The sequence below is a fragment of the Carettochelys insculpta genome, chromosome 1, assembly GCF_033958435.1.
Source record: "Carettochelys insculpta isolate YL-2023 chromosome 1, ASM3395843v1, whole genome shotgun sequence".
Taxonomy (NCBI): Eukaryota; Metazoa; Chordata; order Testudines; family Carettochelyidae; genus Carettochelys; species Carettochelys insculpta.
The window spans coordinates 15,281,653-15,302,654 of NC_134137.1; the positions used below are offsets into that span (position 1 = coordinate 15,281,653).

The 21,002-nt window shown below is 50.8% G+C and overlaps 1 protein-coding gene across 2 annotated transcripts in view; it reads right to left on the reverse strand.

Moving 5' to 3' along the window:
- Positions 1-19,783, reverse strand: part of PLEKHB1 (pleckstrin homology domain containing B1) — a 34,966-nt gene extending 15,183 nt beyond the window's left edge. The window contains exons 1-5 of one of the 2 annotated variants that reach the window (XM_074979396.1): positions 19,692-19,783; positions 18,162-18,221; positions 14,362-14,514; positions 11,183-11,285; positions 8,179-8,218 (exon numbers count right to left, since the gene is read on the reverse strand). In XM_074979396.1, coding sequence (XP_074835497.1) covers positions 8,179-8,218; positions 11,183-11,285; positions 14,362-14,514; positions 18,162-18,198 — 333 coding nt within the window. In that variant the 5' untranslated portion in view covers positions 18,199-18,221; positions 19,692-19,783. Of the gene's footprint in view, positions 1-8,178; positions 8,219-11,182; positions 11,286-14,361; positions 14,515-18,161; positions 18,222-19,598; positions 19,665-19,691 lie in introns of those variants that run through there. The other variant, XM_074979311.1, reaches the window with a different exon arrangement.
- Positions 19,784-21,002: the final 1,219 nt, after the last annotated feature.

Here is a 21,002-nt window from a genome sequence, read left to right on the forward strand (position 1 = left end):
AGGTGCCTGCGTTTTAATCTCCCTTGCCCACTCCTCTCGCTCGAGGCACAATTAGAGCGACTGGGCTGGGGGCGCAGAACGGGAGCTCGGAGCTCAATGGGGTGGGGAAACAGGGAAGAGGTAAGGCAACCAAAGGTTATCTGCCTCACGTCTTAGTCACTTTGACACATGTTCTCCTTCAATTCAACCCTAGTGTCCCAGGCAAGTTCTTCCCTCTAGTCTTCTACTCATACCACTAGGAAATGATCTGGGTTTGAGTAACTCCTGCCCCTGGACCTCCGACGTAAGAAACACGGCGCCAGATCATGTCCTAGCGGCACCAGTAGAAGATGAACGAGATGCCAAGGCTAAAGCAGCTGAACTTTAAGGGGTGTGGTTTGAGTGGACGTCATGCTGTGACAAGTAAGAGTTTTGACACAGAGTCTTGTCCCACCATTTGACCCTGTACACACACTGAAGACCAAACCCCTAATGTGGCATCCGTATGTTGTCCGTGTCCCAACACTGTCCAGAAGCACTGTAAGCATTACTGCCCCTCAGATTCAGGTTGAACCTCCCTCGTCCAGCACTCTTGGAACCTGACTGGTGCTGAATGAGAGAACTTGCAGGACCACGGGAGGTCAATATTGTCTCACAGCATTACGAACACTTCCACTGCTTACGGGTCTCTTGGAAGGCATTTGGGGAAAATTAGGGCTAAATAATGGCACAGAACACCGAGAGCCAGGACTGGTGGCTGGAAACAAACTTTATGGGACCACAGGAAACGTGGCCACACCCTTAATAACCAGTTGTCCAGCTAAAATCATACTGGATTGCAGACATTGCCATTCAAGCGTGTACCAGATTAGAGGTTCAACCTGCACTTAGTTTAATGCTCATTTTGTCATCCCTATTTTTTCATAGATGGTGCCACCGTATTGCAAATACAGAGCTGGCCTTGGCTCTACGGAGGGTGACATCCTCACTAACTGTGGCATTCGAGAACAGCATATGCCCTAAGTAGCCAAACTTATCTAGGACTGGTCTTAACCAAGGTGGAGGTGTGTTCTCTTTAGGCCAATTGTTTAACCTCTCTTTTAGCATCGTACCAATCCATCCATATCAAAAAGCAGTTGTCACACGTAACAGTTCCTGAGGTCTCCAGGGTCTCCCTCTATACTGCAGGCTCCTCCTAACAATATTCACCACATACAGTGGTTACTTTGGTTTTGCTTTGTTTTACATCTTCAAAATGCTCCACGGGCATTAATTAATCCCTAGAGGGAGCTGTCATCACCTTCATTTTCCAGGAGGGGAAGCTGAATTACAGAGAGGACAAAGGAAATGCCCAAGGTCATAGAACAAGTGAGTAGCAGAAGCAGCATTAGCTCTCCAGAGTTCCTTCTTAAGTCCTGGCAGGATTGAGTCACTATAATCATATTGGGTGAAATCCTGGCCCTCCTGATGGCAAAGCAGCCAGGGCTTCCCCCAAGCTGTCTACTGCTCACAGTTTTGTTATCCTGTAGGAACCAAAAGCTCGCTCCATTTTCATTCAACTAAAATTCCCTTTGAAAAAACCCTGAGATTTGACCCACAGTATTTATCAATTTTCTTAATATCCAATTTGTCATTTTCCTGGGGACGGAAGATAGTGCAAGCCTGGCAATTAGACTTGGTTCCTCCTGGAAGATCAGTATTTACAGTTGCTCTTGCCAGTTCCCTGTGGCTTTCAAAAATGACAAACAAAACAACTCACCAGTGGTTTGGAAAATGTGTTAGCCAGTTCCCTGAAGGCTACATTTCCTCTGGACTTGGGCTCACTCATTCGTACACATTCACCTTTCCCAAGGATTTCCTGAGCTATTGATCTTTTTCAGAAAGAATTTGTATAATAGGAGGAAGCAAGAGGAACCCTTAGGAATCTTCTGGGCTCCAAGAAATGGGTCCTATGGAGCAGCTACAGGAGGCAGGTCTCCCAGGCTCCTGCCATTGTGTTATGACGGCCATCTCCCATTTATTCTCCAGCACAATGAAGAGGACCCTCCAGGCCCTCCCATTTCGCTTCTTTGTGATAAATCCAGTTAACAAATTCATTTGAAGAGCTCAATTCTTAAAGCTACTGCTAATTCCATCCCCAATTAGCAGCCTTCCCTGGCTGGAGAAGCTTGGGTTTATGAATGGCTGTGTCAGACCAGCAGCATGAAAGCATTTATGCTCTCCTGCTCTCCCAGGGCTCTGAAGAGCACTGTTCTCTCCTGGCAGCGCTACGCAGTGTTATTTTCCCGTGGCACTCGACTCCATGGGATGCAAACAATACAAACAAGAGATGACTGGAGCCAGCCCGCTTTTAAAAAAAAAAAAAAAAGTCCTTTTCATAGAACTCCCCATGACTTGACAGCCCAAGAGATCCTACTTTTGCCTTTCACTTAATTCTTTTATTTGTCTTTCTGGGGAGTCGAGGGGCTCTCTATCAACCCTCTGAAGCTGCATCCTTCCTTCAGGAGTCAACCCACCAAAGCAAAGTCTGGCCATGAAACTCTTGGCCAGAATAGTAACATCTGTAGCGAGTTTTTTGGTTTGGTTTGGTTTGGTTTTAGACATTTCTTTCGTAGACATTTCTAAGCCAACCAAAGAGCCTACACGTAGATGTAGTTATGTCAGCATGACTGCTGGGAGGGGTGTGGCTTATTTTGCGAGGGGAACGGGTATAAGCCATGCTGACCAGAGTCCTTTCTTGCCAGTATAAGATGGGTCTACACTAAAAAGATTTTCCAGTACAACCATATCATCTACACCAGGGGTGAGCAACCCCTGGCACAAATACCAAGAGTGGCACATGACCTGATTTTCACTGTCACGCAAAGCAGGAGCTTAGCTGCCCCCTTTTCCCCCATGCACCCGGGAGCTTGCTCGAAGCCATCCCACCTGTGGATTAACAAAAGACCAGCTAATGCTACCAGCCACCACCTAAATGCTAAAGCTCTGCATCTTCATTTATTAAGGAAGCTGTTGTAAGTCAGACTATTAGTGACATTAAAAAGTATCACCGGCACTTGGACCATACATAGGGGTCAAAAAGTCAAATTTCGGCACTCCACCTCGGAAAGGTTACTGACCCCTGGTCTGCACTTTAAGGCTGGGTCTACATGGAGCGGCTTTCCGAGTAGCTCCATGCTAATGACCAGTCTCGCAATTGCAAATGGCTGCTCATTAGCATAGTCCCACAGCTAATTAGCTCAGCCGCGCGAGACTTTGCTCTCGGCAGAGGGTGGTGCCAGCAATAAACGTGCCATGTGCCTGTGCCTCTACTGGCTAAACCCCCTCTGTCGCCAGTCCCTTATACCTGAAAAACATTTGGAATTGCGAGACTGCTCAGTAGCATGGAGCTGCCACGAGAGCAGCTCTGTGTAGACCCAGCCGAAGTGTAGGTGAGACTATAAACCAGTGGTGGGCAACTTGCAGCCCATGGCTTGTATGTGACCCACTGGTCATGCCACCTGTGACCCTCACACCTCCTGTCTGCCCCTTCACCCTGCCCCGGGGCCCCACACTGCAGGAAGGGATAGCTCAGTGGTTTTAGCATCAGTCTGCTAAACTCAGGGTTATGAGCTCACTCCTTGAGGGGGCCATTTAGAGATGTGGGGCAAATAGATTAAAAGAAAAAAAAAACCCTCTCAGGGATGGTGATAGGTCCTGCTGTGAGTGCCAGGGACTGGACTCAATGACCTTTGAAGGTCCCTTCCAGCTCTATGAGACAGGCATCTCTACTTTCAGTGCATCAGGAATCTGCTCATTCTTGTTTGGTCCTCCCCCTTCCCTCCCAGAGCTGGAATACTCCAAATCAGCTGTTCATGGCTCTTTCAGCCCAGGGAGGAAGTGGGTGAGCTGTGCATGGGGGAAGGTGCAGAAGCTGCAGGTAGAACCCCCACGTGGCCCACTGACATGAGATGAAATCGGCATCCAGCTCCTTCATCATGGTTGCCCACCAGGGCCTGAGACTTCTCTTGGACCAGCAGTACAGGTTGAACCTCTCTTATCCAGCACCCTTGGGACCTGACCTGAGCTGGAGAAGAGACCTCTCCTAATGAGGGAAACCCATCTCCCCCACAGCTGGCTCCTCACAGACCCCCGGTCCTGGCAGGTGGCTCCCAGCTTCTTGCTGCCCCAGGTCCTAGCAGCCACCATCTCCCACAGCTCCCTGCTGCTCACAGCTGCTGGCTCCGGTTCCCTGCCACCTGCTGGCCCTGGCCATTCGCTCCCTAATACCCATCAGTCCAGGCTTCCTGTGGCTCCCCACTGCCCGCTGGCTTCCTGGGGATCCTACCACCCACCAGTCCCGGCTCCTCGCAGCTCCCCACTGGCCCTGGCTTCCTGCACCTCCCTGCCATCCCCAGTGCCAACTCCCCATGGCTTCCCTCTGCCCACTGGCCCCAGCTTCCTATGGCTCCCCACCACCCACCGGCCCTGGCTTCCTGTGGCTCCCCACCACCAGCCGGTCCCAGCTCCGCATAGCTCCCTGCCACCCAGCAGTCTTGGCTTCCCGCCACCTGCTGACCTTGGCTTCCCATGGCTGCCTGACACGCACCAGCCCTGGTTCCTTGCCACCTGTGGGTCCCAGCAGCCAGCACCTGACAGCAGGAGCAAGCTGCCAGGGCCTGCGGGCTGCCAAACAAGGGATGTTGCCGCATAACAGAATTCCAGTTAAGAGAGGTAGAACCTGTAGATGCTGTGTGATGGACTATTTTCTTCAGTGGTACGGTCCTCCTGAAACTGAAGTGCAATTAAGATGCCTTTTACCATCATCGTCACAACTCAGTGGAAACTACTGCTATTCTGAGCGTGAAACAAGCCATTCTTCCTTTTTTGGTTCCATGAAAAAAAATAAGCATTTTGTGCGATATTATTGTGTCAGACTGAACAATAAAACCTTAGTCACCATAATATCTAGCTCTTCTTATCGTACTTTTCATCATAGCTCTCAAAGCACTTTACAAAGGAGGTTGGCATTATCTCCATTTTACAGATGGGAAAAATCGAGCCACAGAGCAATGCCATGACCCGCCATGGCAGCACTACCCAGCAGGCCAGCGTCAGAGCTGGCAATAGAATCCAGATTTTCTGAGGCCAAGTCCAGTGCTCTACCAGCTTGACCCCACTGCTCTTTATGGTCAGATGTTCCACCTTAACTCTCCCCAATTACACGTGTCGAAAATACGGTCTTTCTAGATCTCATTTTCTTTTAGAAATCAATAATATAAAACACAAGCTGGCATTTCTCAAACAGCTTCACATCAAGCCCAATTCTCCTCTGACTTACACCCACAGCTACAATGGATTGGCTCCTGCACACCACTGGCACAAGACCAGTCAGGTCCACCGTCTATATGCTGCAGATACCAATGGATGAATTCTTCCATTTAACTTGGCTCAGGACCACAGACCAGAGCAGAAATATTGTAGCCGGACTTTGCAGGATTTCTGCCTTGACTGTTACACAATCATCCACCAACAAACATGGAAATTAGCCAGGCAAGGGCAGTAGGAGAGCAAGGGTCCCAGAATGAAAGTGAGAAAAAGTATCTGATCAATCCAGAGGGAGATGGGCAAAGGCAAGAAGCAATGGGGGACAGGATAAGATATGTGACTCTGCAACTGCTTCCTGTCCCAAACTGCTACTGCAAAAAAAAAAAAAAAAAAAAGAAAAAAGGCCACAGGTAGGGCAGCAAGCAGGCTCTTGAATGTCACCCTATAAGTATCTATAAAAATATGGAGCTATACCTAGTTGATAGAACTGGAAGGGACCTTGAGAGGTCATTGAGTCCAGTCCTTTGCACTCAAAGCAGGATCCATCACCATCCCTGATGGATTTTTTTTTTTAAACCTATTTGCCCCAGATCCCTAAATGGCCCCCTCAAGGATTTTGCTCACAACCCTGGGTTTATCAGGCCCATGCTCAAACCACCCTGCAGCTCTGAAGAAAACCAGCTGTAGGAGAAGCTCAGATGCACAGCTTCTCATCCCGGCTCCCATGCTACTAGGCATCATCTCTCAGCTCCACATAAGCAACTGCTAGACTCCTGCAACCATCCTGAGCAGCAAGTTTCCTTCTGATGAGCGGGGGTGGAACATCACCACCACCATCACAACACAGAGAAGGTCCAGGACAAGTGGTGTGACGGCAACACCTATGTCTAGCCGTGCTCCAAGGAGACACCTGGGAGCAGCACCTGCCATTGCAAAGTGGCTCCAATTAGGAGATTGGTAACCACTGGCTTAGAACCCAGTTTAGCCAATCCCCTCTTCCCTGAGACGCCCCCACACACCGCAGCTCCACCATCCGAAATCCTGCCCTGAAGAGACATCATTTGCCTCACAGGGTCCTTAGTTTCACCAACGCCCTTTGATTCCACATTACCCCCGACCCACCGGGATGAAGGGGGTTCTGCTCTTTCTTTACCATGCCAGGAGCAAAGCCGTCCAAGGTGAGGCCTTGGATGAACCGTGCTCTGTCCCTGGACAGAACAATTCCCTCATTATATTTAGGGTCCCGGCAGCAGCACGCATTCCGGCATGCGGGGGCAGGCTCCTCTTTGTCGGGTAGCCGGCTGCTGCACAGGCCTGGTTCAGTCGTGGGCAGAACTGAAAGAATCTCAGACATTCAGCGTGGAAGAGGCCTGCTGGGTTAGTGAGTCCATCCCCCAGCTGGGGCAAGGCTGCTTCCTACAGTATGGTCCCTCATGCTCTGGTCCAGCTTACTCCTTTCACTCTGCTCCTTCTGCTTATAAAACTGTGTATTGCACTAAACAGCCACTTGCCTCCAGGAGACTAGTCCCTTCAGGCAGCTGCAGACTGACGTACCTCTTTAGTAATGCCTCGCTAAGCCCAAAGGGTAGCATGGTCTAGTGCAGGGTGCACAAAATGGGGGGCACGAAATTTCGTAAGGGGGCGTTGCAGCACAATCTGCTGCTGGGTGTCAGGCTCATCCATCTCATTACAAATGTTGGAACCTGTTACTCCTTTGATGCAGGCGGGTCCACGGTCATATACCGATTAAAAAACCGTTTACATTCTACAGACTTGTTTCCTTAAATGTGCTGGATGGGATTTTTTTTTATATGAACACAACCGAAATTTCCATCCGTTTGGATTACACTATACGGGTTGCGGGGGGGGAGCTTCACCAACCGCAGGGACAAACAGTGGGCTCTGAGGTGAAAGTTTGCCCACCCCTGGTTGAGTGGATGTAGCACTGCCCTAGCGCCTAGCAAACAGGGCTCTGGTCTTACCTCAGCCCCGACCACAAAGTTGCAAGACTGCCCTGTCAACCTCCCCCGGCCATGGCCACCAGCTACCACACTGGGAGGAAGATGCTGGTAAGGGGGCGCTTTGGCGTTGTGGGGCCTATTTCTGCTCCTTGCTGACTTCATGCCACTGGGCGGCTCGATCCACTGGCTCCCTAGACACCTTCCAGGCGCCATGGCTGCAGTCTGGAGTTCTTAGCCCCATGTCCCCCTCTGGCTCCTTCCTTCTGAACCTTTAACATGCACCCTCTGAACCCGTTTGTTATTAGTTGTCCCCTATGCTTGTTTGGTGCTTAGTGTAGTGGTCCCCCAGTGTGGCTGGGGAGGGGCCTTTAGCAGTGGGCAGACCCACACCTGCCCATGTTCTGGTTTTCCAATAGGCCTTTCCTATTATTCACTTCCTCCTCCCACCCTTGTCTGCCTTGCTTTCCCTACTGATGTAATTAACTGTTTGGCACAGGAACTGCCTCAATGTGCGTTCGCACAACAAGGCTCTGGTCTCAGATAAGGCTAATTACTGGTACGGACAGTGAGCAAAATTCATTAAGAAGGGCCTGACTGAAGGAACAGTAAACTCAACCCAGGGACTCTTCATTTCCCTCAATGAACTTTGGCTTAATCTCAGTTCACAAGTCAACCCCTCCTGACCCCAAGTCCTCTCTGGGCACCAGCCACTTTGTCCGTATCTCTTTAGTACTGAAGAGCCCAGAGCAGCATGTAGGTTTCCAGGTAGAGCCATGCCCCTTCCCGCACTCCGGGAGGAGATGCCCTTGTGCATTCAGCCCTCATCAGATCGCTCCATTGACTGACTCTTGTGTGAGGGAGGGGAAGAGATGGAAGGTGACAGCTCAGCTTGTAACAAGAGCCCTATAAAATGGAAGTAGGAAAGGCTCACCGGGGTGTTTTTCGCCTCCAGTATGGCCATCTTCCAGGCGCTGTCAAGAAAATCGGAGAACTTGTGAGCGAAACTGTGCCTGGAGCAATTTTAAAACCACATCAAGTCAAAGCTCCTCCTTGGTTAACCTCTCAGGGCTGCTCTGCACGCCGCACAGTGGCTAGGCCGGAACCTTTCACTTGCCCCCAAAATGAACCAGGACCTGGGAGGAGAACTCAAGCCCCTGGGAATCTCCTTAGATTGGGGTGGCCAACATGTGGCCTGCTGGCCAGAATCTGGCCTGTGGAGCCATTTCATCCAGCCCACAGAGCCAGCAGCAGAGCCATTTTGAAAACCAGCTGTGGGGCGGCTCCGGAGCCACAAGCAGCTCTTTAAGAAGCCATTTGCAGCTCTGGACGCTGCTGCCACTGACTCCACTTCCGGTTTCCTACCCTGCCGCAGCTGAAACAATGGAGCTCAATTTACTTGGCTTAACAGCCGGCAGGAGAGTTGGAGGGATCCACCTATGTTCCATTATTTCAGTGCAGCAGGGCAGAGAGGCAGCGCCACAGGGAAGGAGCAGCAGGGACTGGCAGCAGCTGCGTGGAACTCATATCTGATGTAAATTAATCTTGGGTTTGGGGCTGAGAGGGGTTACGCCTTGGCATGAGGGGGCGGGTTTGGGGCTATTTTGTGTTTGGCCCTTGGAACATGTAAAAATTTGCCATGTGGCTCCTATGTTGGCCACCCCGCGTTCGACTGAGACTGTTCACCAGCTGTTGGGATGGGAGGTTTCAACTGGACCCCCCTTCTCCATTAAAGGGACACTGTGGAATTCCCGTATTTATTATCCATCGGCGTCTGCCAGTCAGACCATCTCACAAAAGCTGTTCAGCACTGAACACTCAGCGGGGCTCTTTCTGCTTCAAATATCATAGCCTGAAGCTAAAGCCCTGAGGCTTCTCCAGCTTTTGCTCCCCTCCCACCTGGGGCAGTGTGACTTGGGTGGGCTCAGGGTCCAGTCTCCCTTCCTTGGGGGGGTATAGTAAGATTTAATGTCAGAAAGGAGTCGTGCTGCAATGCACCTGGAGAATTCCTGCAGTAGGTGAGTGACCCCAGGGCCAAGTTCGGGGATTTTTCTTGCCATGGGAGCCCCATCAATCCAATTCCTTACAGCTAATTAAACTGGTTAACGTAGTTAGCAGACACCTCTCTCTGGGGTATTCCCCTGGTCCTCCTTACTGCAGCATTTGAGAACCTGACAACCTTTAATGGATATATTCTCACCACCACCCTGTGGGGTAGGGCAGTGTAACTCACCCTAGAGTACAGGCTGGGAACCAAACAGGGACTTGTCCAGGATCACTCATCAGCCAGTGGTAGAGCAGGGAACTCCCAAGTCCCAAGTTAACACTATGACTGCTAGATAACACTTCCCCTGCCCAAATGCAGTAAGACTTTGGTCTTACTCCATGCTGCCTGGAAATTGTACAGCTTACTTTCCCAAGGCTGTCTAGGGTTAAGAGCAATATTCCTTTGATAGGGTCACAGTCAGGAAGCCGCTCGAGCTCCTGGAAGTTGTCACAGGCATGACCTCAGTTTAGCTGGGCGTGTCGGTGTCCTCATGACCTTAATGCTGTTTGACAGCTCCACTAAGCTTTAATTCCCTGTTAGCTCATCCTCCTGGGGCAGCACAGCCGCCAAGTGGTGCAGAGGGGTCATGTGATAACCGCAGGTCTCCGATCTGGTGGTTAGCCTCTGATTATACTCTTTAAAGTTACGTAACAAGCATCAGAGGGGGATCTGTGTTAGTTCACATCTGCAAAAACAACAAGAAATCTCGTGGCACCTTATAGACTAACATCATCTGACGAAGCGGGTCTTTGCCCAGGAAAGCTTATGCTCCAAAATATATGTTAGTCTATAAGGTGCCCCAGGACTCCTTAAAGTTATGTAAATCGTTTCCCTTTTCACCTGGAACCAGGCAGGAGGGAAGGACACACAACGGGCCAAACACACATCTGGTGTAAATATGAATTTGGCCTCTAGGCTACATGAAAGACCCATCACTGACAGGAAGTGCAGTCCCATACTATGGTGAGGGACCTCAGTATAAGAGCTCAGATAGCCTGACACGGATGTGGCCCCAGAATGAATCCAGTGACTAACTCCTCCTCGTTGTCGTTCAAGGCTTGAATGATTTCCACTCTGGGGAGGCAAGTTTTAGTTATTATTGTAAAAGATGCAGGTATGAGGCCCCCTGTCTCCAGGGCTGTTGGCTACCCATTACCGACTATTATAGGACTAAGGTTACATGGCCCTGAGGCATGAGTCCTAGGAAGAGAGCCACGCAGATACTTCTGAATGTGCAGTTCCAAGTGTGGGGCTCGGCGGCACCCCTGGGAATTGCTGTGGAGGGGACAGGATTGCTAGAAGCTGGCTGCCTGCACTCGCTGCTCCCCAATTAACTGCACTTTTCCTCAGTGTCCCACCACATTCTGTCTGTCACGCTGGAACAGGGCTGCCACTGTGCCTCAGGATAAGGGACCTCCCTTCTCTTCTCATTTCTGTCCAACAAGATCGGGAGTTGCTGGGCATTGCAAAAAGCAGGAGGAAATACCCCCGGCGAATGTAGGGGCATACTGCTTAGCATTATTAGTACCAATGATCACAATGATAATTAATACCAGGAGGAGGGTGGGGCAGAGGAGCTCAGAAAGCCATCACTATTTGTTTTGCCAGGCCTGTGCGGGAGCACTTACCTTTCACCATGCTTGTTCTGTGCAGGGGCAGGCACCATTAACTCTGCCTGAGTCTTGTCCCCCAGGGCCCGAATGAAAACACACCATGTCTCCCAGGAGCGCAAGTGTCTCTTGCAACAGCCCACTGACGTCTGTGCCTCGAGCAAGTTTTTGATTCCTAGCCAAGAGCCAGATTTACAGCACAGACAAAAAAGGCCTGGTACACAGCGGGGGTGCTCTGGCCTTCCCATTGCTGATTGCATGATACCCCCAGAGCTACTTACACTGCGTCGTCCTCACTCTCTGCACACAGAGTCACTTTGGAGCCATCTCGCAGCACAATTGTCATCAGGCAATCTCGGCTCCTCCCTTCAGGGGGCTGCACGTCTGGAAGCCAAAGCAGCAGCACGTCAGCGGAGTGAGGGCAGGGGCACAGCCAGCAACCCAAAATGCGTGTGAGCAGGTGCTTGCAGGCATGCCTGCGAGTGCACACCCAAACAGCACCTCCCTCCGATCAGGAGTAAGTCCCTAGCCACAGCCCCATGTAAGCGTCTTCCCCAGGGGCACCCACATCGCAGTCACACACCTACGACATGGCTGATTCCCCCTGCATTTAACGTTACTGACCCGGGGTGCCACAGAAGAGGTTTACCCACTCCACTGTAGGTAAACTGGGTCTTACCGCTCCCTTCATTTCAGTGGGCACTGGTCTGTCCTGGAGAAGGGAGTGCTTACCCTTCTCTCTGGGCATGTAGGTCACTTTCTGGTACCCCACGATATGACTTAGTCACAGTGGTCAGGGTGGTCATCACCTACAGGGATTCTGTGACTTTACCAGAGCTCTCTGACTTTCACTCCAGGTGTCAGCGGTGGGATCTGGAGTTAGGGCTATGTGCCCGCCCTCTATGGCTTCAAGGTGATGCCATGTGCACTCAACCCACAACTCTAGTGGGTGACAGCTGTGCCCCCCATGGTGGTGGAGGTGATGAGGCTGCCACCCCCCTACACTTCCCTCTCCTCCCCAGGATCCAGGTGTCATTCCTCTCCATCCCCTAGCTTTCACATAGCTTCCATTTTTCCTGGGGTATAGGTAAGTAAATAGAGCATAACGAGGTAATTGAAGTAGCTTAAGTAAAAAAGAGAGATGGATACAATAGCTTGTCTTTAAATGGAGCCAATGTAGGATTTTAAGGAGACTGAACACTGGCAAGTGGAAGAGTACTGGCAAACCATTGTGAGCAAGGAGGAGATGAGAAATTAAAGGGAGCTAAAGTACAAATGTCCCCTTTTTGGGTGAACTGTTATTCAAACCTGGCTATTTTCAGGCCAAACTGGTTTTTCAAGCCAAAAAAGGTGCCAGGAGAGCTAAAACAGGGTTTTCTACCAGAATCAACCAACAACCTGACCTACACAGAAAGGAGAGAAAACCTGTTGCCTCCCCATAACAAGGCACTTTGAGCTCATTGGAGGTAGGGCCCTACAGAAATGCAATGTTGTTATTGCAATTGGGAGCCCAAGAAAAGAGCTCTGTGCCACAGGAATTTCCTTTGTCCCAACTGCCCAAGGGATAATACAACTTGCTGACTCAATAGAGTACCACTATTGAATCACTAGACCAACAACAAAATGTAAACCAAGGCACACAAAATCTCCCTCTTCCCTGGAATGACAAAAGAGCTCACATCCTTTGCAGATGACAAGCAGTGCTGTAACCCCTAAAAACCAACACATTTACTAAGAAATGAGCTTTCATGGGTAAGACCCTATGAAACCTCGTTACTTAATAAATCTGTTAGTCTTTAAGGTGATCCAGAAGTGCTGGTTATTTGTGAAGCTACAGACTAACACAACTAACCCTCTGAATCCTTCTTAGAGTTTGTTCCATCTTCTGGGATTGTGTGTTCATTTGTAATGCTCGTTCCTTTATTCAGATGCGTTCTCCGATTTAAATAGTGTCTATTATAATCAAGAGTTTAGTTTTGAAGACCACATCATCAACAGAAGGAACGGTCATTCACAAGCTCAGCACCTCTCTTCACAGCCTCTAAGTTAGTCACCAAGGTAACAAGCACACCATTCATCATGCCAACTGCCTAATCATTATTCTCAAATTCCCAAGCAGAACGGTCTTGGGGACATGACAACAGGTATTTTGGAGAAAAGATGGCGGCTTTCTCTGTGGCTTGTGGGAACAAGACCAAGATGTATTTTTCGGAACTAGAGTTTAGGACACTGGCCTGGTGTTGCCATCTCTGAAACAGCAGAAATTTGACGAACTTTTCTTCAAAATCCCTGGCAGTTACACATCTCGTAGAGCTGGAAGGAATATTGAGAGGTCACTGGGTCCAGTCCCCTGCACTCACAGCAGGACCTGTCGCCATCCCTTAGGCTGTGTCTACACTAGCACCCCCCTTTCAAAAGGGGGATGCTAATGAGACACTTTGGGATATGCTAATGAGGTGCTGCAATGAATATGCAGCACCTCATTAGCATAACAGCGGCTGTGGCGCTTCGAAAGTGCTGCTTTCAACCACGCATGGGTCGACTACACGGGGTCCTTTTTGAAAGGACGCCGCACGCTTCAAAATCCCCTTATTCCTATAACCAAAGTCCACAGGGAATGGGTGTTTATCCAGAGCCCAAGGAAGGATAAGGTTAGGTGACTTGCCTGGAGCCCTAGGACCTGGGAAAGCACAGGCAACACATGGGGGTGAACAGGGGGTCACATGTGCCTTCCCCCAGCACTGGCTCCCCTCCTGCACTCACCATCAGCACCGTTCTGCTTCTGATGAGTGCGGGGGCAGCCCCCCCGTCCCCCCAGAGTGCTGCAGCCCAAGAGCCATAGGAGCTTCCCGGCTCACGCTTCTCTCAGGCTGGGCCACTCTGGGGAAGGGTGGAGGACTGCCTGGCACTCACGGGACGTGGCGCAGCACTTCTGCAGGAAGAGATGAGCAGGGGTGGGGAGAGGGTGGAGCGGGGGTGGAAGGGGACGGAGCACAGGCAGGGCAGGGGTACAGGGCTGGTGCCCCTCCTGGAATCCCCTTACCAGTCCCCTCTGCGGGAAAGGATGAGCCCTAGGAACTAGGTAGAGTGGGAGGTCCCACTGTGTGCAGGCAACACATGCAAGGTAAAGTTGGGTGTGTTAGTGTGTGTGTAACACAATTTTGTGCAGGTAACAACTGCTGGTCTATGCTCGGTTTCCCCATTTGCACAGCACAGGAGAGGGACACTTGCCTTTTTTTGTAAACTGGGGTATAATCAACAGAGAAATGAAGCATCAGTATGATCTGCCAAGGAGCCCCAGAATGCTCAGCCCCATACCAGACTGACTCCCTTACTCTAGGAGCACTTCCATACTACAGCACCAACCAGAGAACAGTTCTTCCAGCATCTTAGCCTCTGGGGAATCACGGGCATCGAAAGTACCAGGTGCAATAGGACCCCCCCAGAAGGACCCGCTCACCTCTGCATTCGCGGCCAGTCTTGATATCCCGGCAGTTGAATTTGATGTGGATCCTGCCCTCCAGGTCACGCTGGGTCTCATCCTGGTAATATACAAGGCCACCGTCCAGCCACAGGACAAACCAGCTCCTTTTCCAGCGTCGCAAAATGGAACCTGCAGCAGCAAGGAGGAAGGGAGCTAGAGCAAAATCCAGACAGGTGTCTGCCCTCCAGATAATAGCACCTTCCTCTCGCAGGGCTGCTGATGGGGCAGAGCAGCTACCCTCTTGCTCTCATCCCAACACTGTAGGTTCTGATGTACTAAGGTTCTTCTAACTGGAGACACAAACCAGACACCCAGCCTGAGTTGCCAAGTGGGGAGCACAGGTCTCACTTTAAAGCAGCATTTCTCAGCCAGGGTAGGTGTACCTTGGTGGTATACCGAGCTCTTCCAGGGGACACAACAGCTCATCTAGATATTTGCCTAGTTTTACAACAGGCTACATAAAAAACCACACTGCTAGTAAAGTGAGTACAATCTAAAACAAGGTCAGCAACCTCTCCGAGGAGGAGTGCCAAAATTTGACCTTTTATCCTCTTTGTACAGTCTGAGTGCTGGTGATATGTTTTAAAGTCACTAATAGTCCTATTTTCAACAGCTTCATTAATAAATAAACTAAGATGCAGAGCTTTACAAGTTAGGTTACAGCTGGTAGCATTAGCTGGTCTTTTGTTCATCCACAGGCGGCCTGTCTGTGAGCAAACTCCTGCCTGCACGGGGCAGGAGGGGCGGGACTCAGCTCCCATCTCACCTGCTGATGAAAATCGGCTCATGTGCTGCTTTTGGCATCTGTGCCGGGGGTTACTGACCCCTGCTCGAAAAGTTAAAAGTTCATTCACACAATGATTTGTTTCTACTGCTTCATATGCTTTACACTGAAATATAAGTATAATATGTCTATTCCAATTCACTAATTTAATAACAAGATGGTAGAAAGTCAGCAAGTTTTCAGTAGTAGTCCTCTGTGATATTTTTGCATGGTTTGTAAGTAAGCAGTTTTTAAGTGAAGTGTAACTTGGTGATATGAAAACAAGTCTGTCTCCTGCAAAGGGTACAGTAAACTGGAACGGTTGAATGGCACTTGTTTCAAGACCTCAGATTACCACAGGGCCATGTTTTCAACCAATGGTACGTGCACCCTTAGGGGTATGCGAGAGAAGTCTTGGGGTGCTTATAAACTTGGCTTTTAAGCAAGGGGTACTTTATAAAAGGAGGTTGAGAGACACTGCTTTAAAGCACAAACAGCTCAAAGCACAGACCAGGAGAAACGCACATACGGCTGTGCAGTGTGCTATATGGCTAAAGCACCCTTGGGATCTGAGATTTTCTCTCCCCCTTGATCCCTTTGAGGAACCCCAAGGGACAGCATGGCAGCAGCTGTGCAGAGGGACGGCGCTGCTCGGGATATGGCTGTACTGGATCAAGAGGTATCACTGCGATTTTGAGGACACGTGCCTGTGACAGCTCCGATCGAGCTAGCGTGCTAAAAATAGCAGTGGCGCCACAGCAGCACAGGCAGTGGGAGGGGCTAGCTGTCCTATGTGCGTAAGAGCCGCCTCAGACTGCATCACGCACAGCACATAATGAAGGCGAGGTGAGGCAAAGCCTCCCCCAAACCTTGTGCTGCCAGTGGGAGAGGATGCAGTGGTAGACTCGGGGCTGAATGGGCCCAAGAAGGGGCACAGAGCTTTTCTACCGTCGGGGCTGCAGCAGGGGCGGAGAAGAGAAGTGAGCTGGGGGGCAGGTAGAAGTGGACCGAAGAGGAGCATGGCCCCAGAGAAAGGGGTGGAACAGAATGGGACCATGGGCAGGGCAATGGCCAGAACAGGGGAGGAGTTCCAGATTTGCTGCTCCCTCCAGGCCAGGGATCCGCCACAGCCCCAACCAGGGGACGCTCTCAGCCCCTCCTCCCCACCTCGCCAGCAGGGGCCAAAGGGGAGCTGAGAGCAGCAAGAGGGGACAGGCCGTGGTCAGGAGAGGTGGGGCAGGGGGTAGCCTCCTCACAGGGAAGCTTCACCCCCTGCCCATGCTTGGCCATCCTGCTACGCTCAGCGCAGTAATTACGCTTTCCTTTCTAGCGCACCGGCTCACTAAGAGCTAGCCAGGTGCACATGCAGCTCCGTGAGCCAGGAAGTCTGCCTCCAGCTCGGAGTGCCACAATACCGTCTTTGCACCCCTGGCTGGCTCCCTGGGGGGCATATGCTGCCCCAGCCCTTTTCAGGGCACAACTCGCAGCCCTCTTCATCCTGGCTCAGCTCGGCCGGCACGGCCTCACGGGGGGGAGGGAGGAGTCAAAGCTCCATCTACTTCCTGCCCGTCTGAGGAGGAGGGCAGCAGCCGTGCTGCTCTGACCCAGCAGTTCTCAACCTATTTACCATTGTAGCTGGCCCACCATGTGTTCTGTGGGCCACATCCGCGTAGCCCTGAGGATGTCACATGGGCCACAGCTGCGTGCTGATTGGGCTGAAAGCAGCCCCTAGGCTGTGGGTTGAGAACAGCTGCTCCCCCCTGTGCAGGGTCTGATGCTGTAGGCAGCTTGCACAGGGAATAAGTGGGCTCTTTTGACCTTCTGTATACAGTCAGATTCACGACCGAGCCTTTTGCCTTCCCTATGTCCTGTTTTCACTGTTAGCTCTTTGGGGCACAGTCCTGTTCATCTTTGTTCCTGTATTTAAAGTCCCCAGGGCACACAGGAGTCTGATTCTCTGCCGCTTTGACCCTTGGGTAGTGCTTTACAGCCAGGGACAGGGAATGGCAGGTGCTGCCTGATCAGCCCACATCGTGGTAAGTGACTGCACAAAGCACAGAGCAGAGGTGAATCCGGCTCAGTATAGCTCAGATAGAGGAGGCCAAAAAGTGTTAACTGGGGGCCCTGGCAAGAGGTTTAAATATAAAGCCTGCCCCAAATGAGCATCACAGCAAATGTGTCACATGCTAAGCTATCAGATAGCAGGCTGCTGGGAGGGACGTTAAAACCTACTTCAGGGACAGACTGTAAACCCCTGACTCACCTGGGCAATGCATTACTTTCCCACGTAGTCTCACTGACTTACCTGGGTGAAGAATTCCTCACCAAGAGCAAATAAGGAGACAAAATCTGCCCCCCCACCCGCCCAGATTGTTCCCATGAAATAATCCCAACAAAGCCAATAGCTTGTGCTTTGGCAGCCTTGTGCTGTTGCGGTGGTTTCCAGTCCTGGAGCAATCAGAATTGGTGTGACAGGAGCAGAATGGCACCTCTGGTATGGCCTTGGCCTTATTACCAGGCACTGCTGTTTAGGAAGCATAGCGTAGTCTAGGAATCACATGTCTTGGATTTTCTTCAACAGAAAGTCAACCCAGATTTGTAAGCTTGGTTCACCTGACTACCAGCCTGACTCTTGTGTAACACGGACCAATTAGCCTACATCATTCTCACACGAAGCCCAGTAACTTGTTACTGAATTAGAGCATATATTTTAGTCAATTTCTATCAATGGAAATAGGATTGTCTGTTATCAGGTTTTTACGCACTTCAAGCAACTCCAAGAACCCAGTCCTTGAGGCAAACAAACTATCCTGTGGCCAGCAAGTTAACATGCAATGTTTAAGGGCTCAGGATCCACGGCGTGCACGTGATAAGCACAACTACCCAAAGTGTGTGAAGAAAAGCTGTTCCCAACAAAGAGAACACAGCCAAGAAAAGCCAGCCCCATGCAACCCGCCCAGCTCAGAGAGAAACCTTTTTCACATGACACTGCTAAATTACAGATTGAACTTACTCTGTCTCCAAAGCCAGCCACTCTTCATCAGCGCCATTGCTTTAAAAGGACTTTCTTAACCTATCAAGGCAGGAACATCAAAGGCAGGAAGTTAAAAATAAACCACCACAGTAAGTTCTCACCATCCAATAAACACAACATATGTTCCTGAAGCTATTCATCTTAATTATCAGTTTCCCACTTGCAGGCTTCCCCAGCCAACTTTATTTTCAAAGTCTTTTTGGTCCTAAATTTAAAAGCTAATCTGAGTCAAATAGATGCAGTATTAATTACCTACGTAATATGAATTGAAGAGGGGGAAAAATCCAGCTACCTTTCTTTACAGAGCGGGACACATTAATTGTATTGGGATTTAGGGATTAGCAGCCTTCCTCTATCTGTTACTGGAGAAATCCAGAACATACCTGCAAATACAGGCAATAACTCCCGCAGGCATTGGTTACTTTCCATAGTGATTGGCAAAAAGCAAACAACTGTTATAGAACTGTGAAAATTAGTTCTTACCAGAGCAAAATAAGTCCATTAATGCATAAAAAAGCATAGAATCATATGATTGGAAAGGACCCAATGAGGTCATCTAATCCAGTCCCTTGCACTCATGGAAGGACTATGTAATAATTAGACCATTACTGACGTGTTTGTCTAACCTGTTCTTAAAAATCTCTAATGACAGAGATTTCATAACATCTGCAGGCAGTGTGTTCCATTGCTTAGCTGCCAATTGCAACAGGCAAATGGTGTGTGTCTGTCTTCTGCATACGTGTGTGTGACAGACAGGAATATACCCACTTCTTTTCGAGTGCAATTAATTTTCAGTCCTTTTTTGGGGTACCTTAGAGATTTACTAAGGTACATCAGTAAATAGGTATGTACATTATATACTGTCTGAGAGCTAGTCTAGGAACATATGAAGTGGTGTCACATATTTCAGTGTTTATGTACAAATATGGTCTTTATAAATGGCCCACCATGGCTGTACTCACACCTGTGAGTGAGCCCATCCTCACACAGCCATACAAGACACCAACAGGCACCTCTAAAGCACACCCCACCCTGGACAGCACCTAGCGTTGTCTGCCTACTTCCCCTCGAGACACATCACCTGTTGACAGTCTGTAACTACCAACAAGGAGGCTTGAACCGGTATCCTCCGGAGCTTAATGCAGGAGCCTCAGTCTATAGCTAACGCCTGCTGGCATGTCTCTCTGTAAGTGGTCATTACGCCACTACAGGGGACAGGGAACCACACGCCTAGGAGTGAGGGGGTTACATGGCCTGGAGGTGGAAACAGCTCAGACATCCATGTGCAAATTTCACCGGACACGCAGTTTGCAGCGCAGCAGCCGCCACCGTGTAAATGCAGGACAACGGCAACTCCTGTGCACAACCCATCTGCTAATCCTTCACCCTCACCCTCACCCTCACCCTCACCCTCACCTGCTGGCGCCAAACCAGTCCCATGCCAGCCGGGCACACGTACTGTGCAGCCAGCCCCGACCCCCGCAGCACCCGGCTCTGCGCACCCTTTACCTGGGAATATGCCAGACGCGCCCACGCGCCCCTGCTCGAACCCCTGCCTCTGTGACGTCAGCCGGGCGCTCCCCTCGCGACGGGAACGCGCACACCGTCCCTCCCGCACCTCCCCGCAGGAGCTCGGCGCGCACAGCACGCTGGGAGGTGTAGTTTACAACCCGCGGCCTGCCCGGGCAGGGTAACCCAGGCCGGAACTACCGCCCCCAGGATGCAAAGGGGCGCCCTGGTTTATTCCGCCTGGCTGCAGGCGCCGGGGCAGGTGTCTTTGCTCACCCGGCTTGGGGCGGGGCTGGCTGGCTAGGCTCCCTCTGCCCGGGAGGGTGCAGAGGAACAGGCCGCCTTGGGGCAGGGCGGTGTGAGCGCCTGGGCAGAGCCAGCGGGGCCATGGTCAGCAGACGCAGCTGCAGAGCCTCTCCCGGGAGCTCTTTGGGCAGCTGCGTCTGCTTTGAGCGGCCCTGCAGCGCTTTAGCAGGGAGGTTGCGCCGACTGTTTTGCTGGGCATCGGCGGCCAGTGCAGGGAAGAGACGCACGCCCACCGGTTGTCCCTTCGGACCTCATTGCCCTGTAGCAACTGGGGGATGCCAGCCTCTACATGGCTGCTGGCCCATGTCAGGGCTCCTTGGTGATGGGGGCTGCTGCTCCAGGGTGGGGCACCAGGGATGGGGGCTCTGCAGCCTCCAATGGGGAGAAACCAAGGATGAAGGTGAATGGAGGCTGGAGGCTCCAGAACTCCTTGGTTGGTTGCGGGGGGGGGGAGAGAAGTTCCAAAGCCTCGTAGCAGGAGATGCTAGGGAATGAAGCAGGAGCAGGGAGGCCAGGGGATGAGGCAGCCAACCCATGGAGAGGCTCCCGGGCAGCGGGAGCTGCCTTCCCTAAGTGTAGGGCACCAGTAACAGAGAGGAAGCTGTGCTAGTCGAGACACTGTCAAAACAAAAAGCAGTCAAGTAGCACTTTAAAGACTAGCAAAATAATTTATCAGGTGAGCTTTCGTGGGACAGACCCACTTCTTCAGACCATAGCCAGACCAGAACAGACTCAGTATTTAAGGCACAGAGAACTAAAAACAGTAAGCAACGAGGACAAATCAGAAAAAGATAATCAAGGTGAGCAAATCAGAGAGTGGAGGGGTGTGGGGGAAGGTCAAGAATTAGATTGAGCCAAGTATGCAGACGAGCCCCTATAGTGACTCAGAAAGTTGCCATCACGATTTAAACCATGTGTTAATGTGCCGAATTTGACTATAAAAGCCAGCTCGGCTGTTTCCTTTTCCAGAACGGTGCGATAATTCTTCTTCAATAACACACATAC